The following is a 24,120-nucleotide window of genomic DNA, read 5'->3' on the forward strand; positions in this document are numbered from 1 at the left end:
GCTTGAATCTAAGGGCTTTATATTCCTAGTTCGAAATAGCTCCAGGCAGATTGAATTCTACATCACAAAATTGTCTTCTGAAGATTTATTTACATCCTTTATGCTTTGGGCTTTCTAGATAGAGTTTCCGAGTAAACACAAATGTGATCCTGATTTGGAAATAGTTATATGCAACTTCACAGGTGCAAGAAAATAATGTTCTGACACATCCCCCCCCCCCTGAATTCCCACTCCCTCTGAACTCGGAGAATTTTAGGGAAGTGGTATACCACTGTGGCAGCGCGCCTCCCTTGCATGCACAAAGTTTAAAAGGACTGATGTTTTAGTGTATTTTTAATCTCTTTTGGAAGCTGCCCAGAGTGGCTTGGGAAACCCAGCCAGATGGCCAAAGTACTACTACTACTACTACTACTAATAATAATAATAATAAATAAATACCAGTTTCAATCTTCAAGAAGGACTGGGAGAGATTCCTGTCTGAAACCCCAGAGGGCCACAACTCTTAGGGAGATGGACCAGTGGTCTCATTATTCCTGTGTTCAGCTCTCATGGAAAATACAGTGGTTACAGATGCTTCAGGTTACAGATACTTCAGGTTACAGGCTCTGCTAACCCAGAAAGAGTACCTCGGGTTAAGAACTTTGCTTCATGATGAGAACAGAAATAGTGCTCCGGCAGCATGGTGGCAGCTGGAGGCCCCATTAGCTAAAGTGGTACCTCAGGTTAAGAACAGTTTCATATATTTTTTAATAAATTTTTTATTGGTTTTACAAAGATTTTTTAGACACATACATACAAATAAACAAACAAACAAACATGTATAATTTCATATCCTTCTTTTTCATAAACCTTACTTCATCGACTTCCCCAAACCTCCCCTTTCTACATCCCAATTTCCAAAATTATTTCAGCAAATCCTAACACTTAATTTTATCAGATTTATCCCTTATTCTTTTCTTTTACTTAATCTTTTAGAGCTGTAAACCCCTTCTTTTCCCCCCAAAACCTCGACATTTTAGCTTTCATTAATTTTACAGTATTTCTTAAGATAAATTTTAAATTTCTTCCAGTCTCAGGTTAAGAACAGTTTCAGGTTAAGAACGAATTAAGTTCTTAACCCGAGGTACCACTGTATTTGACAAAATGACCAACAGTGTCTCCGCTTCTGAATAAATTGTGTAAGCTATGGATCCAGATTAAATTGTTGCTTATAATTATTTTAATAGTGTTGAAGGAACCAATGGGCTTGGTCCCTTCTCCCTCCAGACCTACTCTCCAGTAGAGGCTAGAGAGGCCTACTCTCCATTAGGGAAACAGGATACTGCCCCACCCCTCAGCGAGCCTTCACCTGCCTGCCTTCTTACACACAACCAGGCCAGAGGGGTGGCTCTGGCTATTCACTTCTTCCTTCTTAGTCTCAGTGTTGTGGAACTCATATGAGAGAGGGATGAGGATTAAACTGGAGGAAGTCTGGCTCCACCTTCTGTTGAGTTGTCTGCCTTCCACCCTATCAGTCTCAATGGGCATCAGCCATCACTGCTTCTCTCCTAACTCATTTCCTTGCTTTCCAGAATGAGAAGTGAAGCGTTGGCAAGTGGCGTTTGGATGTATTCTCTGGGGCAGAGACTCAGGGCAGATGATTTCATAGACTCAAGGAGAAAACTCATAGGCTCAGAGAGGTGGAGGGGAGAGGATGTTCTCTTCTAGGCTGCATCATAACACCTGTCCTATAAAGATGGAGGAAGATGCCAGTTTCTGTTCTCTTGGTTTCTCATTTTCCCCATTTTTAAATTCATTTCTTCACATTCTGCAGCTGTTTGGAATTTTTTTTTTAATCCTCATGAAAATTTATCAGTATTTTACTGTGAAGTTCTCCTCATAAACCAGTATTTGTATGCAGTTTTGACTAATATACAAGCAGATCCCCATGATAGCATGCAATTTTGTATGTTATTTTCGCTAATGTATGCATTTTTATTAACACGTCCCCCTAATATATGGATTTGTGTGCATATTATTTGGTTGGAAATTTGCATAATTCTGAGTGCAAATTTCAAAGGATGACTGAGTTTCAGTTCATATATTGTTTTGGATGTATTAATGAAATAAATACATTCAAATATTAGTGAAACAAATTGTTTTTGCAAAAATGTTTATGCAGGGAAAATTTCATACAAACACACATAGAGAAAAATAATATATATTTTCAGGAAAACATTTTTTTTTAAGTCAGCTGATGTGAAAATGTAGAGAACAGAATTTAAGACTGAAAAAATGAGAAACCGAGAGAAACTAACGCTGACAGATTCACCCATCTCTAGATGTAATATAGGTGAAATGAAATGAAACACATCATAATGACAGCATAATGAGAGAGAAAGACACAGAGAGCGAACAGTACCAACACAAAAGAAGCACCCATACATATCCACTACTGAGAGCTTAAACAGACAAATTTTAACTGAGCTGAAGGTCATATAATTTATAGGGCCCAACTGTAATGCTTTCTAAAATACAAGTCACAATAGGTAAATAGCTTCCATTCTAAGGTTACTCAATATTTCAGCAGTCTCCAAAATATAAAGCCTTGGAACTATTGTGCACTGCATTCATAATTCAACAATCCTCCTTTTTGTTGCCTACTTGGGACTAAAAATGCAAAGGGTTGTCAAGCATCTGGCAGTTTTCACTTAATGGCTGAGGAACCAGGGTGGTATTGGCCATGCCTGAGTCTGAATTCAGTGCAATGTTTCAGTAACTCTCGGATTTAAATTATGTACCTGAAGAATACAGATGATGCTGGGACAAGTGGTCAGTCATTATGGCTTCTGGTACACACTGGTGTTAAACCTGCTGAGCTACTGTGGAAAGTTAGGCTGGGAGTGTGGGACGTGTGACCCTTCTGATGTTGATGGACTACAATTCCCATCATCCTTTTCCACTCAGGTGAAAGAGCCATCTTCAGTACAGAAAAGAATAGGTGAGTTAATCATAAAGCTAACCTACCTCGGAGGGTTGTTGTGAGGGTAAGATGCAGCATGTTGAGCTCCTTGGGCAAAACATGGGATATTTATCCCATGTTTTCCCCAAGGAGCCTGGTACCAGAGCCTGCAATAAACCCAGATGCCAACTTTGCTGCCACATACACCCAGACAACACCATCACAGGACCCAACAACGTGAAACATACCATCTCAGGCCTATTTAATTGCTTATCTTCTAACATTGTGTATGCCGTCAAATGCCAGCAGTGCCCTTCAGCTCTCTATATTGGAAAAACAGGCCAAACTCTACTCCAAAGGATAAATGGACATAAATCTGACATCAGGAGTCACAAGACAGAGAAGCCAGTAGGAGAACACTTCAATATCCTAGGACATTCAATACAGGATCTCAAAGCAGCTGTCTTATTACAAAAGAATTTCAGAAATGGACTTGAAAGAGAAGTTGCTGAATTACAACTTATCACTAAACTGAAAACTATGGAGAGACCTGGTCTTAATAGAGATATTGGATTCCAGTCTCATTACATATGCTAATCATCTGCATACTATCCCTTGCTTTTTCCTGTAGGACTAATTGCAGTCGTTAACAGTCGTCAACAGGTTTACCATACCCATTGAGTCAATCACCCATCTCCCACTACCCTCCTGAGAAAAACCCCACCCCACCCTCCCACTATATATAAGGGTCTGGTGACTTCTGTTTCAGTGTATCTGAAGAAGTGTGCAAGCACACAAAAGCTTATACCAAGAACAAACTTTGTTGGTCTCTAAGGTGCTACTGGACAATTTTGTGTGTGTGTGTGTGTGTGTGTGTGTGTGTGTGTGTGTGTATCGATGGGATATTTATGTAACACAAGAAAGAAAAAAGGGGAGGGAGAAAGACTTTAACTGAAGATGCCAGAGATTGAACCAGAGCTTTTCTGTCCAAGGGCCACAATTCCCTCTTAGCAACCATCTAGCAATCACAGGGGCAGAGTCAGAGCCAAAGCTGGGCATAATGTAAATTTTACCATTATGCAATAGGCTAGTTTCTACACATTATGCATCTAGGCAAGCTGGGGGAAAACCACCAAACCACCAAAATGCAAAGCCAGGAACAATGATGGCGAGTGTGGTTGAGGAGTTGATGTGTAGGTGGGGCATTGTGGGAAGATACCAGACAGTGGCAGAACATGGTGGTCACAAGGGCTGTTGTCCCAGGTACAAAATTATTATGGGTGCAATATTACAACACCCACAGCTATGTGCTTCTGATGCTGGGCTCTGTTGAAAATGGCTTCTCCATGCAAACTAGGAAGTAACCTTTCCAGACAATTGCGGTTATTCTTTACTTATCTCTGTGGCTGCGATCTCCTGGGCAATGCAGATGCTATTAGGCAGTTGAATGTACATGCGTACTCTATCCAGTTCCCTCCACCACCACACCTCCGCATGGCACCTGGCACTGGAAACCATGTTACACCAATGTGACCAGAGAGTCTAACAGAGAGGCTTAGGGGGTCATTTTTAGTCCCTGGTCTGAGATTTCCCAACCCTGGTTGAAACATAGAATGTAGAACCTAGTGTATAAAAGTGTGTATATACATACTCTATGGCACTATTAAAAGAAAGGTTTAACAACCTATAATAAATTTTGCACACCCATAACACCCCCCCAAAAAAAAAATAGGTTTTGCTTCTGTTTGGAGGACTTGAACAACACCTTTTAAAATATGTTGCAATATTTCCACTAACAGTGGGCTTTTCACTTGACCTTTTTTGGTATCTCAGTCTCAGTTACTGCAACAACATTTGTAAGCAGTCTTCTTCCTTTTTTATCTTTGTACTTTGTCAGGTCTTTCTGTGCAGCCATGGGAAATGAGTCAGATACTTACGCTCTGCAGATTGACTAATGTTGACAGCCACCTACCTACACATTATGTTGAAATGCAGGAAGCAAAGCAGCATTCAGGAAGCCGCGCTCCTCACATATCATATAACTCAGGGGAAGTTAGCATTCAGAAGCACCCACCTGTATGTGGTTCAACTGAGAAGTAAGGCTGTCCCTCCAAGATGCTGTAGACGAGCTTGGCACTGTTTCCGTAAACAGGGTCATCCGCATCGGTGGCTGTCACTTTGGTAACGTAAGTACCTAGTGAAAAAGAAAAGTATGGTTGATGAAGAATGCCAGTTGGCACTATGTTAGGAAAGAATCTGGACAGAGGACTCGCTCCATACTCTCTTCCATTGATAGCTTAATAAACCACCCATATAGAAAATGAAACATGGTATCAGCTGAGCAGTAAAGAAATAGCTGAAACCAGAGCAAGCCATTCCTCAAACAATCAGAAGACTCTAACAGTTGTTTGAATAGGGGTCAGCAAATTTTATCTCAAGATCAGAAACAAGGCAGAAGGATGAAGCTTCCCTTGGTAGTGAGCTCCAGATCCTCAGCGTCACCATGCAAAAGGACCTGTCCTGGGTACTTCAGATGGCAAACTTAAGCTCATTATTAAACATACATTGATGTGCAAAGCACTGCAATCCTAACATCCCTGCAGTTTATGAGCCCTCCTCTCCACTGACCCACAGACATGCCCTCAGCAAGGCAATGAGCATAGCATCATTACAAATAGCAATGCTCTCTAAATATTGATGTTTTATTTAAGACATCTGCACTGTGCCTTTCTGCATAAGCCACCCAAGACAGCTTGGCAGTAAACAAGCAAACAAGCCAAGGCCACAGAAACAATTAAACAGTAAGGTATCAGCAGCCTAACAATAAAAACACAATCAGACCTAAACATTAGGATTTGTTACAAGCAGAAGAAAATAAAGCTGCTTTCAACTGGTACTTAGAAGAGATAGCAATGTGCTATGTGTGCAGTGCTGGAACCAAATTGACACTCCTACTGCTGTGCCCACAATGCACTGACATTTTTACTGAATGGTCGTCGTCCCCCCCCCCCCAATTTGGTTACTGGCAGTGACTTCTGCATTGGGAAGCTAGGTAAGCAACAATACCACACCACCCCTTTCTGGCCCACCAGCCACTATGGGATCCAAGCTATAAACACAATATAAAATGTATGTTGTTGCTGTTTTAAATACTATACTTATTAGTAGCACAACATCAATCAGCAATAATTATCAGGGCAGCACAAATTGTGTAGGGGGGGCATTATCAGAGCAACCCCAAAGCCCATCTGAAAGATATTCATCTTGGTGTGGAACCTAAAAAGTGCTTAGGAACAAGCAAAGTGAACTACCAAAGGGAAAGAGTTCTCCAGGAAGGAACTCACTCCAGAGAAGACTCTATCATGTATTGCCACTCATCATACTTTAAGTACTGAGGGTGGTGGAAGGCACACAGAGCACAGCCTGCAAAGGAGATCTGCAAGATGTATTTTAAAAAATAAAATACATTTATAAAAGTTTATTTTAAGGGAAATACTATGACAACAGCAGGCAAGGGGAGGGGGGGAGAACCAAATATGGATAATCCTTGTGATGGATTATCCTTGGCAGTTTCTCACCAACAGGGTGGAAGTAAAAATGTTAGAGTGCTCTTGGGTTCTGTCTTTTTACAGATTTTTTATTAAGTATTTTTTTTTATGGCAAGGCTTGTGAATGTTTCCATGGTTGCAAGCAAGGGGCATTCAACAATGGATCTTCCTCTTTGCCCTTGTCCTCCTGGGCATTAGCAAAGGCACTTAAATAACACAGACAGAGTCCAGAGAGAAAAGTCTTGTTAAAACTTTACTGAGGATACTCAGCAAAGCACCCTGTATAGTTTGAGGAGAAAGGAACAGAAAGGTTTTGTTTTGTTTACTTCAGGCCTTGTTCGTAGCAGGGAGACTTTCAACTAAACACCAAGAGAGGAGAACGTCTCTCAGGATGATTCAGCCAATCAAAGAACACACTACCTCAACAATCATTGTGTCAATATGCCTGGTTGCTAAGCAACATCTGCACCTGTCCCACTTGTGGTGAGTTGATTTTAAGATTAAGAGAATTAACCCTTAAATTGCATACTGAACGATCCCTGCAGTTGCACTTCTAACACCAAGAATATACAATTTTAGGTTATGGATTTGAAATTGACTTTTCAATAAATAACTTTAAAATGGCTTTGAAGTAAATTAAATTACATATTAATGTTGCAACAGGTTGGAATGGATTTATGAATAAACCTAAGACTGGAAATTGACTGATTTATCAATCTCTAGACTTAAAAACCTGATTTCCGTGTGTGCCATTCAGCAGTAATACACCAACAGGGTGAAACTTCTTGAAGTACTTTTATTTTAGAATAGTCATATTATTTGAAGTACCTTTGTAAAATGTAAAATAAAACTACCTATTTAAATTATGTGGATTTCTAAGCATTTGCAAAGGAAGCATATCAAAGAGGTACAAAATTCCAGATGAATAATACAATATAATATATTGTATTTAAGGTTTTGCAATAGCATATTTCAAAGAAACTGGCAGTGTTACAGCTGCAGCATAGAAAATCAATGGTTTGAAAATGATATATTTTCCTTCTTTGATTTCCACCTATAATAGTTAGAGGAAGCCATTGGCAGAAACTGAATATCCTCTGTTGTCTCAGAAATAGCTTTGTCTCCTCCAGTTTCTTTTACTTTGCATTAGCCAGAGTTTTTGTTTTTTTAATGTCAAATAATTGCTTAACCTTTTCAGATCATTCTTTGGATTTTGGTTGTGGAGAATGTTAACCAAATCATATATAAGTCATTTCTCCTTGATTTGTTGCTGGTATGTCTTTTAGAAAACAAATGATGGCATTAATTAATAGGATAGGCAATATTGAGTCAGTGGCCCAAGAAAAGGTTGTAGTGAATGGTTTGGTGTAACTTTGTGAGTGAGGAAACATACTTCAGGAGTGGGAGCAACTGGGGTGTCAGCCTAATAGCTGAACTCGCAACAGAATACTGTGATCCTGGGCAGGTCTGATTTCATGCTGATATCCCAATCATAAATGGACATTACTGGGTTCCAAAAGTACAAACAAGCATGTAACCAAACAGTATGCCAAACACAATTGCACCTTGACTGTTCCTAAAGACCATACTCAAAAGCTGAAATCAACCATTACTGAGAAGTGATTAAGGAGTGTGTGGTATGAGGCATTCCTTGATGCCATTCACGCATTAATTAAACTCTCATCAGAGAGTACTTGCCCCAAACTTGAATCTTGGCATCAAGGAATTCTTTTTTATATATGCATGCATCTGTGTTGCAAGTCAAACAACTCCAAGTTAATATTATATGGTATGCTATACTAAGCATTTTTCTTTACATCTTAGCCAAGAATGGTAACAGATGAGCCTAATTTCAGAGTTCCAGTTGACAACTCCACACAAGATCCAACACCTTCACTAACCAGTCATCCAGTCATTATCTCCAAATAATTTGATGCCTCTATGTGTTCCTATGCTATTCAATTCTGCTGCCAGGTTGTAATCACTAATACAAGTTTTGTTAATGGTTGGGTTAGTACACTAGATACCCAGCAGTGGAAGTTAAATTATAAGTAGAGGGTTAAAGTTATTCTCCCTTGGCCAAGCTTTATTAACACATCATACACAATAATAGTGTTCACATATTGCATTCGATGAGTGTACCATCTGTGTACAAAATAGCAAAGTTATTCACATCTAACATTCAATGAGTGCAAAGTCTCTGTACTTAGGCACACAGTAGTTGAGTTGTACAAATATTTCACACAAACACTTGCACATTTGTAGAGACAGCTTGTACCTCTGTTCAGTGTAACATGTGAAGAAGCCTTGAGGTAAGACAAGCCCAGCCCATCTCAATGTGTGTGTTTTTAAAAATCCTCTGAACCAGAATGATTTGAAGTCTGTAAATCTAGCTAGAGCTGAGATTAATTTGATCTCTTCCCCGCAAATGTGCTCCTCTAGCTTTTCTCTGGGCAACCTCTCTCTTTGTGTGTGCAAGTATTCCAATAATATTTAAGGTTCAGCATCAGCATTTCATATTCATGGATTCTGCAGTGGCAGCTGTCAACATTTGGCAGAATCTTGAAGCTGGCATGCAGTAGCCATCAGCATTTGACATGATCTGACAGTGCCTGATAATGAAATTTAGCAAAATATATATTAATTTCATTTAGCCAGTCAAAACAGGTGAAATAATTTCCCTTGTGGATTTCAAATTCTGAACTCAGAATTCAAATGTTTATATACATTCAAACTATGGTTGAAGTCCAACCTTCATTATTGTGAAATGCAAGAGATTTTGAAAGTTTGCAAATAAATAAATAAAAGACAATCACTTCAGCTTTCTTGCCAAGTCAATTCTCCACTTTAGTTCTCCCAGCTATTTTCTGTTAAAGATGAGTCTTAACAAAACTGCCACACAGCCAAACATCAGTGTATTTCCTCCAAGCACCATTTCACTGCTGGTGAATCTTATTTGTATTTTACTGATGGGAGACTAAGGCAGATAGAGGGGTGGGGAGGGAGAGAGGGAATGCCCCACATGCACATGTGCACTTCTGTTCCCCCATGAAAACACAAAGGTTTATAAAAGCAGAGGTTGGATAACCATCTGTCATGTATGATCTAGCTGAGATTCCTGCATTGCAGGGGGTTGGACTAGATGACCCTTAGGGTCCCTTCCAAATCAGCAATTCTATGATTCTTTGACAATACCACCCCAAATTTCACCCTGCCATTTTCTGGGTCAAAGGGGCTACGAACAGATTTGTTCTGGAAGCAATTTGCACAGGAATGAGATTCTCAGAAGTGGCTTTTATGTCATGTGAAAGGTTGCACAAATCATCAGGTAAGGCAGTGTCAGGAAAACTGTCAGAATGCAGCCAGTGAGAGTGCCCAACATCTCACAATGAATCATGTTAAAATAAAATTTCCTGATCAAAATAAAACATAATGTGATTATTATGTAACTGCAACCTTCCCCTGCACAACTCCATTATTTTCTTTTCACTACTTAAAATGAAGAGAAGGGGAGGAGGCAGCAAAAGGAAACTTAAAAACACTGATTTGTTCCTTCTCCGCTACCACTATGCAAGGATTCTTTGCAATAGAACCAAGTTTCTCCAAAGCCTTTCTTAAAGGGGCAGCAGTTCTCTTGCAGGGAACACAGAAGCATAGAACATGTTCTATCAGTTATGAAGATCCAGATAGCATCAGCTTTTGCTGTGCTGAGTGATGCAAGTTATGGACAAAAATCCCCAGGGTGAGCATCTTCATGGAAAATGAAGATGAAGCTCTGACTCCTGTGAGTTCTGCTTCACATTAAGCCCTGTCATTGTCCAACTGCAACCTGTAAGTTCTGGGCTTATTATTCCCACATCTGTCTTGCTGTGCAGAGGGCAGCCCTCCATGTGAAGGCATTTTCTGTTTGAAGGGCTATCCAGCCCAAGTTCAGCTTTAAAAAGAAAAGGCTCCTACGAATGGAGAGCAGGAACCTAGAAGATGCCAGTGACACATAGCTCTTGCAGAGCAGGCAGAGCATGGCCTGGCCATGTCTTCTCCACTATGGCGGAATGCATTATATTTCTACCTGGCCAGAAAATGTTAAAAGCTTAGACCATATTCACACCATACATTTAAAGCAATAAGGCCACTTTAGCAGTTATAACTTCCCCCAAAGAATCCTAGGAAATATAATCTGTTAAGGGTGCTGCATAACCCTTCATGCAAAAGGCACGAAGGGGCAACTTAGTGCTGACTGGTTTTACAGGAAACATTACTCACTGGACTGCAAAAAGAAGAGTGATAATTCTTCACCTATTTGACCTTCCCAATTTAGACCAGTTATAATTCCCCCAGGGCTTAAAAGTGGGCTTTTCAAAATCACTGTCATGGCTGGGTAGACCCATCCATACAAATAAATTCCCCAGAACCAAGTGATCCTGAATTAATTCCCCCTTTATTTTTTTATCCCCTTTTTATCTTCAGCCCAAAATACTGTCCCAGCAGCTTACTTTCAGTCAACTGAAACAAGATATGGGTTTACAATCTGAAAGACATGTCACACAAGGAAAAATGGAGAGGAAGGGAAGAGGAGAAATAGCAAACTCAGGCACCATTTCCTAAATAGAATGAAATAGTAGTTCTTATAATGACCAGCTAGAAACATTACCAAGGTGGTAATGGTGGGAAGAGATAAGGTTATCAATGGCATATTTATGGCGGTTAGGACAAACAATGGCTATCAGCCATGACGGATATGGTCTTCTTCCACTGCCAGTATGCCAGTTACTGGGATTCACAAGTGAACTGAGAGTTGTGCTCAGGTTTATCTTTCCATGTTCATGTGAACCCCACCCCACCCCCATGTGTTCATTATAAGCAGATAGTATATTCTGAAATAATAACAATAAATACTACTCATTGTATACATTTCTAATGTTAATGCATACACATAAGACATTTGGCCTTGGTGAGTGAATGTCCAGTAGACACTAGAATCTCCCAAGAAACTGATGTTTTTAGTGAGGTCCTAGCTGTACTATACATTAAAATCCTCAAAATAATGTTGGGAACTGTAGTCTGTCAAGGGTGCTTAAAGCTGTTAGGGGACTCCTATGTGCCCTTAACAATCTACATGATTCTTTGGGGAAGCCATGACTGTTTAAGGTGGCAGGATACTGGTTTCAATACAGATGCCTTAGATGGAGAAAATGCTGGTTCTCTTTAATTTTCCACCTTGAAACACAGAAGCCCAGTCTGGCTTTAGCCCCACTTTGTTTTTTCCTTTCAACAGCAGAAGTACAGTGGTGCAAGACAAAAATAATCCATTCCGCGAGTTTCTTCGTCTAGCGGTTTTTTCGTCTAGCGAAGCAACCCTATTAGCGGCTTAGCGGTTTAGCGGCTATTAGCGGCTTAGCGGCTAAAAGGCTATTAGCGGCTTAGAAAAAGGGGGGGGAATGCGAAAAAAATCGCAAGACTCGCAAGACGTTTTTGTCTTGCGAAGCAAGCCCATAGGGAAATTCGTCTTGCGAAGCGCATCAAAAAACGGAAAACCCTTTCGTCTAGCGGGGGGTTATTCATCTTTGCGAGGCATTCGTCTTGCGGGGCACCACTGTACACATATGAAGGTCAGGCCATCCTACTAGCACTAAAGTGGGGAAATGGTGGCCTTTCAGATGTTGTTTGAACAACTACAACTCCCACCATCCCCAGTTGCCATGGCTGATGATCAGGGATTATGGGACTTGCGGTCCAGAGGTCACATGCTTTCTACCAGCACCTCTACCAATGATCAAGTTCAAGTGATGCCAATCCTGTCTAAAATGTACTATATGTGGTGTGAAAAATATCAAACACAGATGTTAAAAAGTGTTGGAGTGAAGTTTTTTGTCTTTTAAAAAAATGGCTTAAGTTTTAACCCAAATAATTAGCAGCTAAAAAGATGTGTATCTTAAAAATAATAATCAGAGTATATTCTGAACCCCTTTAGGGCCACAACAAACTTTTTTTAGTGAGACACATTTGGTAAGGTACCTCTTGGGGGTTGATTGGTTTTTAAATAAGAAAGTTGCTATTATGGCCTAAGTTGCTTTAAGTTCCACTTCTAATAATATAGGTGATTTTTTTTTGCAGAGGCTATTGCAGCAGCATCCAGAAAATGTGCTTCTTCCTTTGAGAGACACATAATGCTACCTTACATAACATTAGCACATTTTGGGATAGATATGTAGGGATATTTTAACATGTTATTTTTACGACTCACTGTGACTTTCCTCAAGACACATTTCTGTAATGTGAATCACACAGCAAGTAAGTGGAGGCTGCAAAAAGGTGCAACAGATTTTAATTAATGAACACCTTTCAATGTTAACCAAGGCTCATTGTTTCACTCCGTTAGTGCAGCTTTTGAAGATTCTGCCTTACAAAATGCACATAGTGACCCAAAGAGGCAGATAATGATAACAGTTGCTCCTTGATCTCTCTAGGCACATCCAGACTGTCACTATTTGGGGGTGGGATTCAATCACATACCAACAAATTCAGGTTGACTAGGAGGTACTGCTCAATCCACCTGCTTCTCAATGGCATGCTATTTGCAATAAGGAAAGCGATGGGGATATGCACTGGAAAGTGAGACATTTGCTTTGATGAAACATCATCTAACCTCTGCACATATAAATCAGAATGACTGTTCATTAAATAGCCAATGCCATATCATCTCCCTACAAACAAATCAGAATGGATGTTCAATAAACAGGTCATCTGAAAGCTCTTTCTTTCTTTCTTTTTCTTTTTCTTTCTCTCTCTCTCCCTCTCTCCCCCACCCTGACGCACAAACTAGTTTCTGTTTGCTGACAAACTAGATTAAAATCCTTCATAAAGTAAAGATATGTGCACTTGGGTAGTGCTGTTCTGTTGCTTTGGCTCTGTTTTTTATGTCTTAGTCAGGGTACCGAATGTGCACATTATTCAGAAAGAAAAATGCATACAGCACCCTTGAGGAAGAAGGAAAAGGCAGATGAGGGGCGGGCTGTTGAAATGTGTGTACTGGGGGAAAAAATAAATAAAACTTGTATGCCCTGAAGGAGTGGGCTCGTGGCATTAGAAATTTGCATGCATTCATATTCAATGAATGAACCATTCTGCTGAAAGATTGTAATGGTTAGGAGGGGGCAGGGAGAGAGAAGAAAACTGGTCATACTGTACCTTAGAGCATGCTTTCTCACCCAGTAGGGTTTGCTGGTGTATATGTATATATATAAGTGTGTGCATTATCCCTGCTACTAAATTCTGGCAAGCTGCAGTGTTAACTTGATTTAGGACAGGAATATCATAGAATCATAGAAGAGTTGGAAGAGACCACAAGGGCCATCGAGTCCAACCCCCTGCCAAGCAGGAAACACCATCAGAGCACTCCTGACATATGGTTGTCAAGCCTCTGCTTAAAGACCTCCAAAGTAGGAGACTCCACCACACTCCTTGGCAGCAAATTCCACTGTCGAACAGCTCTTACTGTCAGGAAGTTCTTCCTAATGTTTAGGTGGAATCTTCTTTCTTGTAGTTTGGATCCATTGCTCCGTGTCCGCTTCTCTGGAGCAGCAGAAAACAACCTTTCTCCCTCCTCTATGTGACATCCTTTTATATATTTGAACATGGCTATCATATCACCCCTTAACCTCCTCTTCTCCAGGCTAAACATGCCCAGCTCCCTTAGCCGTTCCTCATAAGGCATCGTTTCCAGGCCTTTGACCATTTTGGTTGCCCTCCTCTGGACACGTTCCAGTTTGTCAGTGTCCTTCTTGAATTGTGGTGCCCAGAACTGGACACAGTACTCCAGGTGAGGTCTGACCAGAGCAGAATACAGTGGCACTATTACTTCCCTTGATCTAGATGCTATACTCCTATTGATGCAGCCCAGAATTGTATTGGCTTTTTTATATCGATCCTGTAGCCCCCCCACCACCACTGATGGGCTCCAACTGCCATCCTCCTGAGCCAATATTGCCAATGGTCAGGGATTATGTAAACTGTAGTCCAGCAGTATCTGGAGGGCCACAAGTTCCCTAGGCCTGATTTTGGAGATGTGTTGTCCAAGTGTTTGCTGGGTTCACTGAAGCAATATCCCATATAAGTGTGCAGCAAGATGGTATGTCTGTGAATTGCAGCCAACATGTCCAGATTAGTCAAGTTTGAATATTTTGGGGTGCATAAAAATAATACTGTTCTCTTAATTGCATCTATCATGCTCTAAGTTTCACAATGAATGCGAACCACCTTGAGGAATCTCTTCCTTGTAAGATGGCATGTAAATAACTGAAATAATTAACTAAATAAATGGTGACTTTCCCAACATTTAGGTGTAACCCCATCAAGACCCAGGATGGTGTAGTGGTCAGAATGTTGGGGTCAAATACCCACTTGTCCATGAAGTTCACTAGGTGACCTTAGGCCATTCTCACTCTCAGCCAACCTAACAAGATTGTTGATGGGATCAAATGAAGAGAGGTAGAAACATGAGCTACTTGGAGAAAAGGTGGGTTATAAGTGTAAAGTGTTCCAGGCATAAAGGGACCCCACTGCATGATGACCAAAGAAGAGGGCTGTGCCCCTGACATTCTGTGACTGAACAAACCCTGCTTCAACATCTGAAAGCACCACTAAGGCAGAGCTAGCTAACTGTTTTCTAGTCTGGGGGCCACATTGACCCATGGCTAGTCCTCCAGGAGTTGCAGGTCAAAATGGACATTGCCATATTTCTCTCTCACTCTCTCTAAAAAAACCCACCCAAAACAAAACCATTTGATGGGTTTGGGAAGTAGTCACAAAAAAACCTTGCAGCACCACCAAATCACAACAGATGGGCATGTAGTTGTGTGTATGCACACATACACATGGGCAGGGGGCTTTGACATATACCCTTAAGCAAAAGGCAGGCTGGCCTGAGCAGGACCAATGCAGTGTGCAGGTGGAGCCCAGGGTCAATTGGCAGGAGAACCAATTGGCACAGCAACAACTTTAGCTCTCCTCCATGACTAACGTCAATTGCTTTTCTCTCTTTTTTGCAGGTAAGAGTTTGATGTACTAACTGTGTTTCTTAGTAAACTTGTGGCCTATTTTACTCCAGTGACTATGTTCATCTCTTCGTTATCCTTGCAATGCTGGAATCAGGGAGCTGTATCCAGCACAGTGCTAAGTTAAAGTCACTTAGTAGTATACATGTTCCTCTGTAACGTTTTGTGCCAGCAGAATGTTGATGGGCAAGAGAATGCTTAAGCAGGTTGCTGATACTTTTGCTTTGCAACTGATTGTGCGATCTGTTACATAAGGAACTGTGGCTAGAGAAGCTGTTGCACTTGATTCATCTGCTGCACATCATTAAAATTCACCCGCCTCCTAGCAGAACAGCCTTTGTACTAGCAGACACAGAAAGTTGGATACAGCCCAATGGATCTTTTCCTGAACTAACAAGGAGGCTCTCAAGCAAGGGTTCAGTCTCAGGATCCTTTTCATTGATTGGGTGTGCTTTAACCATTAAAAGATCCCAAGTATAACTTGTGCTTTGTATAGCTATATAATGGAACATGGACCTTCTAGTACAATCTGAAAGAGACTGCATAATACTAAAGTCAGTCCACCCCCAGCTTTAGGTCTAGCTTTCTTTCCAAAGCGATACAATTACTTAGATGTCCTTAAAAAAAAAATTCTCAGAGGTAGCATGCTAGTTGTCATGGTAACAATACTGCTCTGTATAACACTACAATAATCTCATATAAACCTGGATAACTTGTTGACATGCAAATTAGTGTTACCTTGAAGTTTAAGAAACATTCATTTCCATTCCTTTTTTTTTAAAAAAAAAGAAAAATGTCAAAATTAATACCGTATGTTTAATTCATGTGAGGATTTATTCATGTTTGGTATTTTGGAGGGTTCGTATTATCAGTGGTCATTAGTCATGCATTAAGTCCTGCTCTGAGTGCTCCCTGAACACAGAATAACTTTACCCTGCAGCACGGGAGCTCAGAAAGTGGGGTGGGCTTTTGTTGTTGTGCTCTTGTGAGACCCCAAAGGTCTCCTCACAAGATCTTGTGAGAGGAAAGGAAAGAGGGAGGCCTTAAAAGCCCTTGTCCATGAGAGTTTGGGACCATTTTGCCCCCACAGGCTTCCCACCCTCAACATTACAGTCTCACTCAACTACTTGGGTCACTGGTTGACAGGACTGGAAAGAATCTCCCCCCAGCCTCAACTGGCCTTTGGTTGGGGGGTTGCTGCCTTCCCCTCAGTGCTTTAACCAGTGTGGGGTTGAAGTACATTCTTTTGCTTAATCCTCCAATTGCAAATCATTTTCTTTAAGTGATCCAATGAAAATAAAATAAAACAGCAACAGCAACATAAAGTTTTACCTAATTTATGAACCTGAACCTGTATGCTGATATATATGTCTGTCTGTCTGCCTGTCTCTCTCTCTCTCTCACACACACACACACATATATTTTTTCTTGAACAGTTCCACTCATGTCATAACTATCTATAAATATTTGAATTTCAGTTTGAAGTATATAACCTAATGATATGCTGACATTGATATCTAACTGTCCTTGCAGATGGAAAAGTAAGAAGAAAATTCTTTACGATTCTTTTATACCGAGGGCACATTTGGGAATTACAATGCTGGAAGCAGTTTCAATCACTAGTTAGATAGATGGAGACAAGGCCTAATTTTATTCCAGATAAGGAGCAATAGTGGTATCTGTAATGAGGGTGGTTTAGTTTAAGTACAAGGCAAGGGAGTTTCATCCTAAGAATTTGGGAGGGGGTGGAATTGGAAGGGTCCCTCAAGAGAAATAGAAAGATCTGCATCCTTAGAGGCTTTTGATGGTATCCCCTAAAGGATGAGAAAAGTGCACTCTAGGATAAACCCTCTATCAACAGGAGGATAAGCTAGATATGTTTTTTTTTTAAAAAAACTGTCATTTTGAAACCTCTTAGGAATGGTGCATAGCACGCAGCACTGCTTTATTTTGTTTGATCTAGGACTGAGCAGAAAGTTCTAATAAAATACTTTTTCCTCCAGTTTTGGGAGCTAAAACAGGGAGGATGGGGTTCAGTTCTCCATCAATTTTCAGATGGGAGACTCAAAATTTAGGGTGGGGACAAAACTCACCACCACACTCTTCCTCCATGCACTGAAATAATGTGTGGTGTGGATTGCAGTGCCAGACTGTCTAGCCATACCCCCAATGCCTGCTCTCACTACCACCATGGTAGGACATCCCTATTTTCATTGGAGAAATATTGGGGGGGGGTATGGTATTGAATTGTATTGATTGTTTGATGAATTCGTTTTTCTTGCCTCATTTACATGCTATGGTGGCCAGGCCTGAGGATAACTACCAGGGGCCAGAGGAATAAAGCTGGATGCCACTCACATATTGTTAACACCTTGCCCCAAATCTCCAGATAACTGCCTCCTGGTTCTTACTGTTCTATAATGTGCCGTTTTAATTGCAAGTCACCTAGGGGGCCAATGTTAGGGTTGAAATGCAGTGTATATTTATTTAATCGGATCCTCCCCATGTGTGCCACATTTTAGCTTTTTAGGTCATATGAAAGTACAACAATTTCAATACACCATGAGTGTTTCTCAATGACTGAGTCACTAAGCAAGGCATCTTTATGTGTGTATAAATAACTAGTAAAAAGGGGGAGGGACAACTCGAACAGTCTGCATTTGTCTAATTCATCAGCATCTGCATAAAGCAAAGTAGTGAATGGCCTATTTTACATAGGGCTGCTACGGTTACAGAAATTAGAATCCCCACAGGCAATGAAAGGTTGAACAGGATGACAGTTTTACAATCCAGCAAGGATGACAAACTGATTTTTGGTTTGCTGAATATAAAAAGCAGAAGAACAAATTTGTGGTGCAGTCCTACACACGGTAGACCAGAAATAACTCCTATTGAGTTCAAACTTTGTGAAGGAGAGTACTAGAAATCACAGTCCTGGGGGAAATGTACATTGTTTTCCCTTCCCCTCCGGGAGGCAGGCAAGTGCAGTGTTGCTGTTTAGGCACCTCTGTTTACCCAGGCTTTCTTTCTTGGATAATGATCCAGATATGTTGATGCATTCACCTGATCTACTGATTTGTGATGCAATTTGTATTTGTTTTATGAATGTAATTTTATTGTTGATTTTATGCTGTTCTCTTCTCTCTCTCTCTCTCTCTCTCTCTCTCTCACACACACACACACAATCAGTGTTGGTTGTATAGACATATTTGTTGCGAGAATGAATGAATTAATCATAGGGATGCATTCCTGCATGTGTGTAATATGCTAGTTATAGTAACGGGGGAGAAGGTAATCTGATTCACAGTTTAATGCGAACTTGACTAATTTTCACATCCCAAAACAGCAGGGACACTGAAATGCAGCTATTCTTCAGAATTCACACTTCTCTGAATTTTGATATACAGTTCTCCAACCAAAAATGCATATAAAAATGTGCGGGGGATGGAGGGAAAGACACACACTTAAATTAGTGAAAATAATGTTCATAATGCATTATATTTGAATAAATGGCATGCCAAAATGTGTGCAAATGTGTGTATTAGTTGAAATGGACACAAAAATGCATACAAATTTTCAATAATAGTTTAAATTGCAATGATATGGAAAAGGTGAGGACTGTATTTAAGATTGGAGGGGAGGGGAAATGTAGAAACTGATTCACACACCCCTAGTAAGTTAGCACTTCTAGTCTACAAAATTAATATATCATATATAATGTCTGTCTGCCTTTCTCTCTCCCACCCCCCACCCCCCTTCCACCTAATCCCAAAATTGGAGCAGTGTACATTATTTCCTCTGGATTGTGATTTCTTTTGAGTGTTTTTGGTTTTCCTCTCTCTCTCAGGTTGATTTGTCTGTGAATCTTAAACCAGGTTGTAAGAGCAGACTTAGGATCCTTTCTCCCTTGGGCTGCCACAAACAAGCATATGGCGAAAGCGACCATTTGGCCTCCAGGGAAAGGGTGAAATCAAATCGTGCAGCCAGCTGTCCTCTCAGGGCTGATTCATGAGAAAGTGCTATTGACATCAGCTCCACAGGCAGCATCTTATCTGTATTCATGGAGGAACATTAAGCACTAGAAATTCAGAGGAGCCAGACAAAGAAAGAGGCAGTGAGAGTTAAGCAATGCAAAGAGCTATCTGACTGAGGCAAACCGCTCGCTCCAAATTATGGATTTCAAATTGAGCCTGAATATGCATTTTCAAAAATTACTGAAAATAAAATACATCCTGAATTATACTCCACTTCCTTCCTCCACCCTCCAAAAGGGAGAGCACAGTAGTGTTCTTTTGATACTGGAATGTGTAAAAGATATTGAGATTAGCAAGGGAGCTATTTAAAGACATTTCCAGTGCAGGCAAGATTCTGCTGGCTTATTCAGTATATGTGTGTGTGTGTGTGTGTGTGTGTGTGTGTGTGTATTTATATGATGCAAGTGTTTTTGTTTTTTTAATTGAAAAACAGGGGTTTGTGTTCAACAAAGCCCTACTCAGGCTATAACTAAGGAAATTAATGAACCTATATTAGCCATGTCCATTAACTTATGTAGCTCTACTGTGGGTATGGCTAGCACTGTACGTTCTTCAAGACTCCTACCAATCAATATCTAACTGCAGGTGGCCACTCAACTATACCCCCCCCAAAAAAAAAGTCACCAAAAAGATGGCAGATGCATATAAATTCCATACACAAATTTATACAGTTGTACCTTGGGTTATAAACACCACGGGTTACGAACTTTGCCCCAGGACAAGAACGGAAATCAGGCGGCGGCAGCGCGGCAACAGCGGGAGGCCCTATTAGCAAAAGCATGCCTCAGGTTAAGAACTGTTTCGGGTTAAGGACAGACCTCCAGAACGAATTAAGTTCGTAACCCAAGGTCCCACTGTATCTATAAATGCAAAGTTAGAAATAATTTTCTATTATTTAAATAGAAATAACATCTACCATCACAGAATTATGGAAAAGGCTGTGTTAGGGTAGCTGCCCAGACTGCTGCTCAGACTGCTGCTAAATGTTGACAGGCAACTTCAAGTATTCTACTCTCCCTTTTGTGGTTCTTTATCTTTGTTAGTGAGGATAGTGAGGTTCAACCACCTTTGGGATTGCAGCCTAAAGCACTGGAAATACTTAGCAAACACATAAATATTTACATGATACAAATGTTGATTCCCAAGCGTGCTTCCAAGGAGGGAACATCACCTGTTAGGGGCTGGCATGGTGACGCAGTGATGCTCACCTGACCTCCCAACATCTGAGTCATTGCTGTCTACTGTGAAGGAGAAGGGAAGAGGTGAATCAACAGCAGTTGGAAAGGTGCAAAGACACTGGCAGGAGTGATGCATTGACACTGCCAATATATTTGTACCCTTCCTCCCTTCCACCCCACCACCACCCCTCCTTCTCTACTTTCCAGTAGGCAGCAGTAACTCAGTTGTTGGGAGGAGAGGTGAGTGCCGTCATCCTACCACATTGTCCGCTACTGCATCCCACAAACAGGGCACAACCTGAGAGAAGGCTGTTTCCTGCATCACTATGTAGTGCAAACACCTATGCTCGGCTCTGCGCTTGGCCTCCTTTACTCCCTCAACATTGAGGGGGCCTGTCTCCCTTCTAATAAATATTAAGGAGGCTGAAGACCCCTTGGCTTCCTGTGTTCTATGTTCCTATGACTGTGCTTTAAGTACCCCAATATCAAATTTCCTGTGTATTTTCTATGAAAGAATTCATTACAATATTTTGATTGAGAATGTCATTCCTTGTCGGTTAAAGCTATGCATATGATCCCACACCCCACTACATGTAAGGAATGTCAAGATTCATCAAATGCCTAAACTGGCTGCAATTCTCTCATGCGCTCAGCAATCTCCATGACAGGCACTTACCATTCATAGTTACCACAAAAGGAAACAAGCAATTTACTATTATTTAAGAAAAAAGAAACTGCCTGCTTAAACGATTGTTCTCCACCCAACACATCAAGAAGTGGATAGAAATTTTTTTATCCTTTGACAGTCAGTGCTCTGGTTTACCTCTTAAGTGAAAAAAGAACAACTAGACCTGAAGTGCATATAAGGCTGGAGTGCAGACCAGCAATCCAGATCCTTATTTCCGCTACTCCTCATGGGCCAAATTTCACAGGTGGGCAGTGTCCCCCACATGTCAACCACCTGATGTCGCACTTGGGACTTCAAAGTACCATACCAAAGTACTTGGGACTTCAAAGTATCTCATACAGGTCATGAGAAGAGTGCTCTGGTTCCTCTGGTGAGGAACAGGCTCGAAGTCACCCCCTATCAGCTGATTGGTATTGACGTCTAGCCTGATTTCTGCAGGAATCAGTTGTGCAGTTAAGTTTCCCACAGGAAACTCAAGCTCACAGCCAATCCAGCCATGTGTATCCTACACGTGATGTAGGACCTCTGGTGGGCAAAATTTGGCCCATGGGCTGTAGGTTTCTCTTTTTTAAAAAAAATAAAATAATATTTATTACTTTTCCAACAATTTAAACACTACAAAAAGAGAACAATACAATACAATACAAAAACACTACATAACACTAACACATTAAACTAACAAAACAAAACAAAAACCATTTAAAACACATCAAACAATTCCAATATCTTATCTTTCATTCACTTATTTCAACGACCTCCTCACACCACCCTTTTTGTATTCCAATTCTGTTAATTGTTTCAGCAATTCCTTTCCATCTTCCTCTGCTTTCTATCCTATAATTATCTTAACACATTCTAACCTTATTTTTTTCCTTTAATACTCTATTAATCTATTTATACTTAATTCCTTATAGCATTTCTACTAAAGCCATATAACTTCATTCCAACATTTTTCTAACATTCATTAAGTTTACAGTATTTCTGTAAATAGTCTTTAAACTTTTTCCAGTCTTCTTCCACCGACTCTTCTCCCTGGTCTCAGATTCTGCCAGTCATTTCCGCCAGTTCCATATAGTCCATCAACTTCACCTGCCATTCTTCCCGGGTGGGTAAATCTTGTGTCTTCCAATACTTCGCGATAAGTATTCTTGCTGCTGTTGTTGCATACATAAAAAAAAGTTCTATCCTTCTTTGGCACCATTTGGCCGACCATGCCCAGGAGAAAGGCCTCTGGTTTCTTCAGGAAGGTATATTTGAATATCTTTTTCATTTCGTTATAAATCATCTCCCAGAATGTCTTAATCCTTGGGCATGTCCACCAAAGGTGAAATAATGTACCTTCAGTCTCATTACATTTCCAACATTTATTGTCGGGCAAATGGTAAATTTTTGCAAGCTTGACTGGTGTCATATACCACCTATAAATCATTTTCATTAAATTTTCTCTTAGGGCATTACATGCCATGAATTTCATTCCTGTCCCCTTCCTCTCTCACCGCTCCATGTGCGTCCCTCCCAAAGCTGTGCGCTCAGTGGAAGAGGACGACCATCCCAGATAGAAGGAGTGTACCGTTCTTCGGTCAAGGGTATACGATAGCTGCGCTCCCCTGCTAGAACCTCCAAACAAGCTCATGGGCTGTAGGTTTCTCACCCGTTATAAAGTTTATGAAAAGATCCTAGTGGTCTGGGTCCTATGGCTTTTTTATGGGACACTCATTGCTCCTTGATGCTTCTGTCATGCTGTATTTATTCATTCTTGTGGTGCTTATATACAGATTTCCCTCCAAATATTTGGAACACCTTAACCAGTGGAGTCTGGTCTATTAGGGTGAAAGAGCCACTGTCCCACCAATGGCAGTCTGCCCTCAGCTTGCTTGCATTGTTACTTGCACTCATTCCACTGCCTGTCAGCTCCCTCCTCTTTAATTTCAACGTAGGAACATACGCTTTTACAAGTGCCACAGCTCCTCTTTAATTTCCCCTTGTACAACGTAGGAGGGAGGAGGATGGGGCAAACCTATAATCAGTGGAAACAGTTGGTCCTGGCAAGTATTAACCACTCTCAATTCCAACCTGACAATTGCGACCTGGCCAGATTTTAACTTGTCTGAGTTAATTTTAAGATGTATTTTAATTAATTGATGTCTGTTTTTATGCATATTGTGTTGTTTTTATGATGTTAGCCACTCTGAGCCCAGCCTCAGCTCGGGAGGGTGGGATACAAATCAAAATTATTTTATTTATTTATTTATTTATTTATTTATTTATTTATTTATTTATTATTAGGTGTCTCTGCTTGTCATTGACCCTGGATTTACCTGCTGTTGGTCACTGTGCCTTCTGCCCCACCAACCCCAACATGCAGCAGTCACCACTGACCTTAACACAAGGTCAGTGTTACCTAGCATTATTTTGTAATTTTATTTTGAAAAATATATGAAATATCTGTATTTCCAATGATTGTACATAATATTCCACACAAAACAATAAAAATGAGTATCAGTAATCTCAGATAAAATAGCAAATATTACAAACGCATGTCCAAATCATGTGTCTGGAGAGGGCTGCCACACTGGAAGTTCAATGCCTCGCAGCTGTGGCACTTGTAAAAGCGTATGTTCCACAGATCAAAGTGGCCGAGGAGGCATATGCAAGGCATCAGTGTCAAAGCATCTGAC

At 40.6% G+C, this 24,120-nt stretch overlaps 1 protein-coding gene and 1 long non-coding RNA gene across 8 annotated transcripts in view; both read right to left on the reverse strand.

Moving 5' to 3' along the window:
- Nucleotides 1-24,120, reverse strand: part of LOC309537523 — a 940,942-nt gene that overhangs the window by 157,514 nt on the left and 759,308 nt on the right. The gene's annotated exons all lie outside the window — the stretch shown is intronic.
- The window catches only part of CDH8 (cadherin 8), a 250,914-nt gene that overhangs the window by 110,988 nt on the left and 115,806 nt on the right, over nt 1-24,120 (reverse strand). For all 7 annotated transcript variants that reach the window (XM_082232293.1, XM_082232294.1, XM_082232296.1 and 4 more), the window contains one exon: nt 5,016-5,135. In XM_082232293.1, coding sequence (XP_082088419.1) covers nt 5,016-5,135 — 120 coding nt within the window. The remainder of the gene's footprint in view (nt 1-5,015; nt 5,136-24,120) is intronic.

This window comes from Podarcis vaucheri (assembly GCF_965113315.1).
Source record: "Podarcis vaucheri genome assembly, chromosome: 7".
Taxonomy (NCBI): Eukaryota; Metazoa; Chordata; class Lepidosauria; order Squamata; family Lacertidae; genus Podarcis; species Podarcis vaucheri.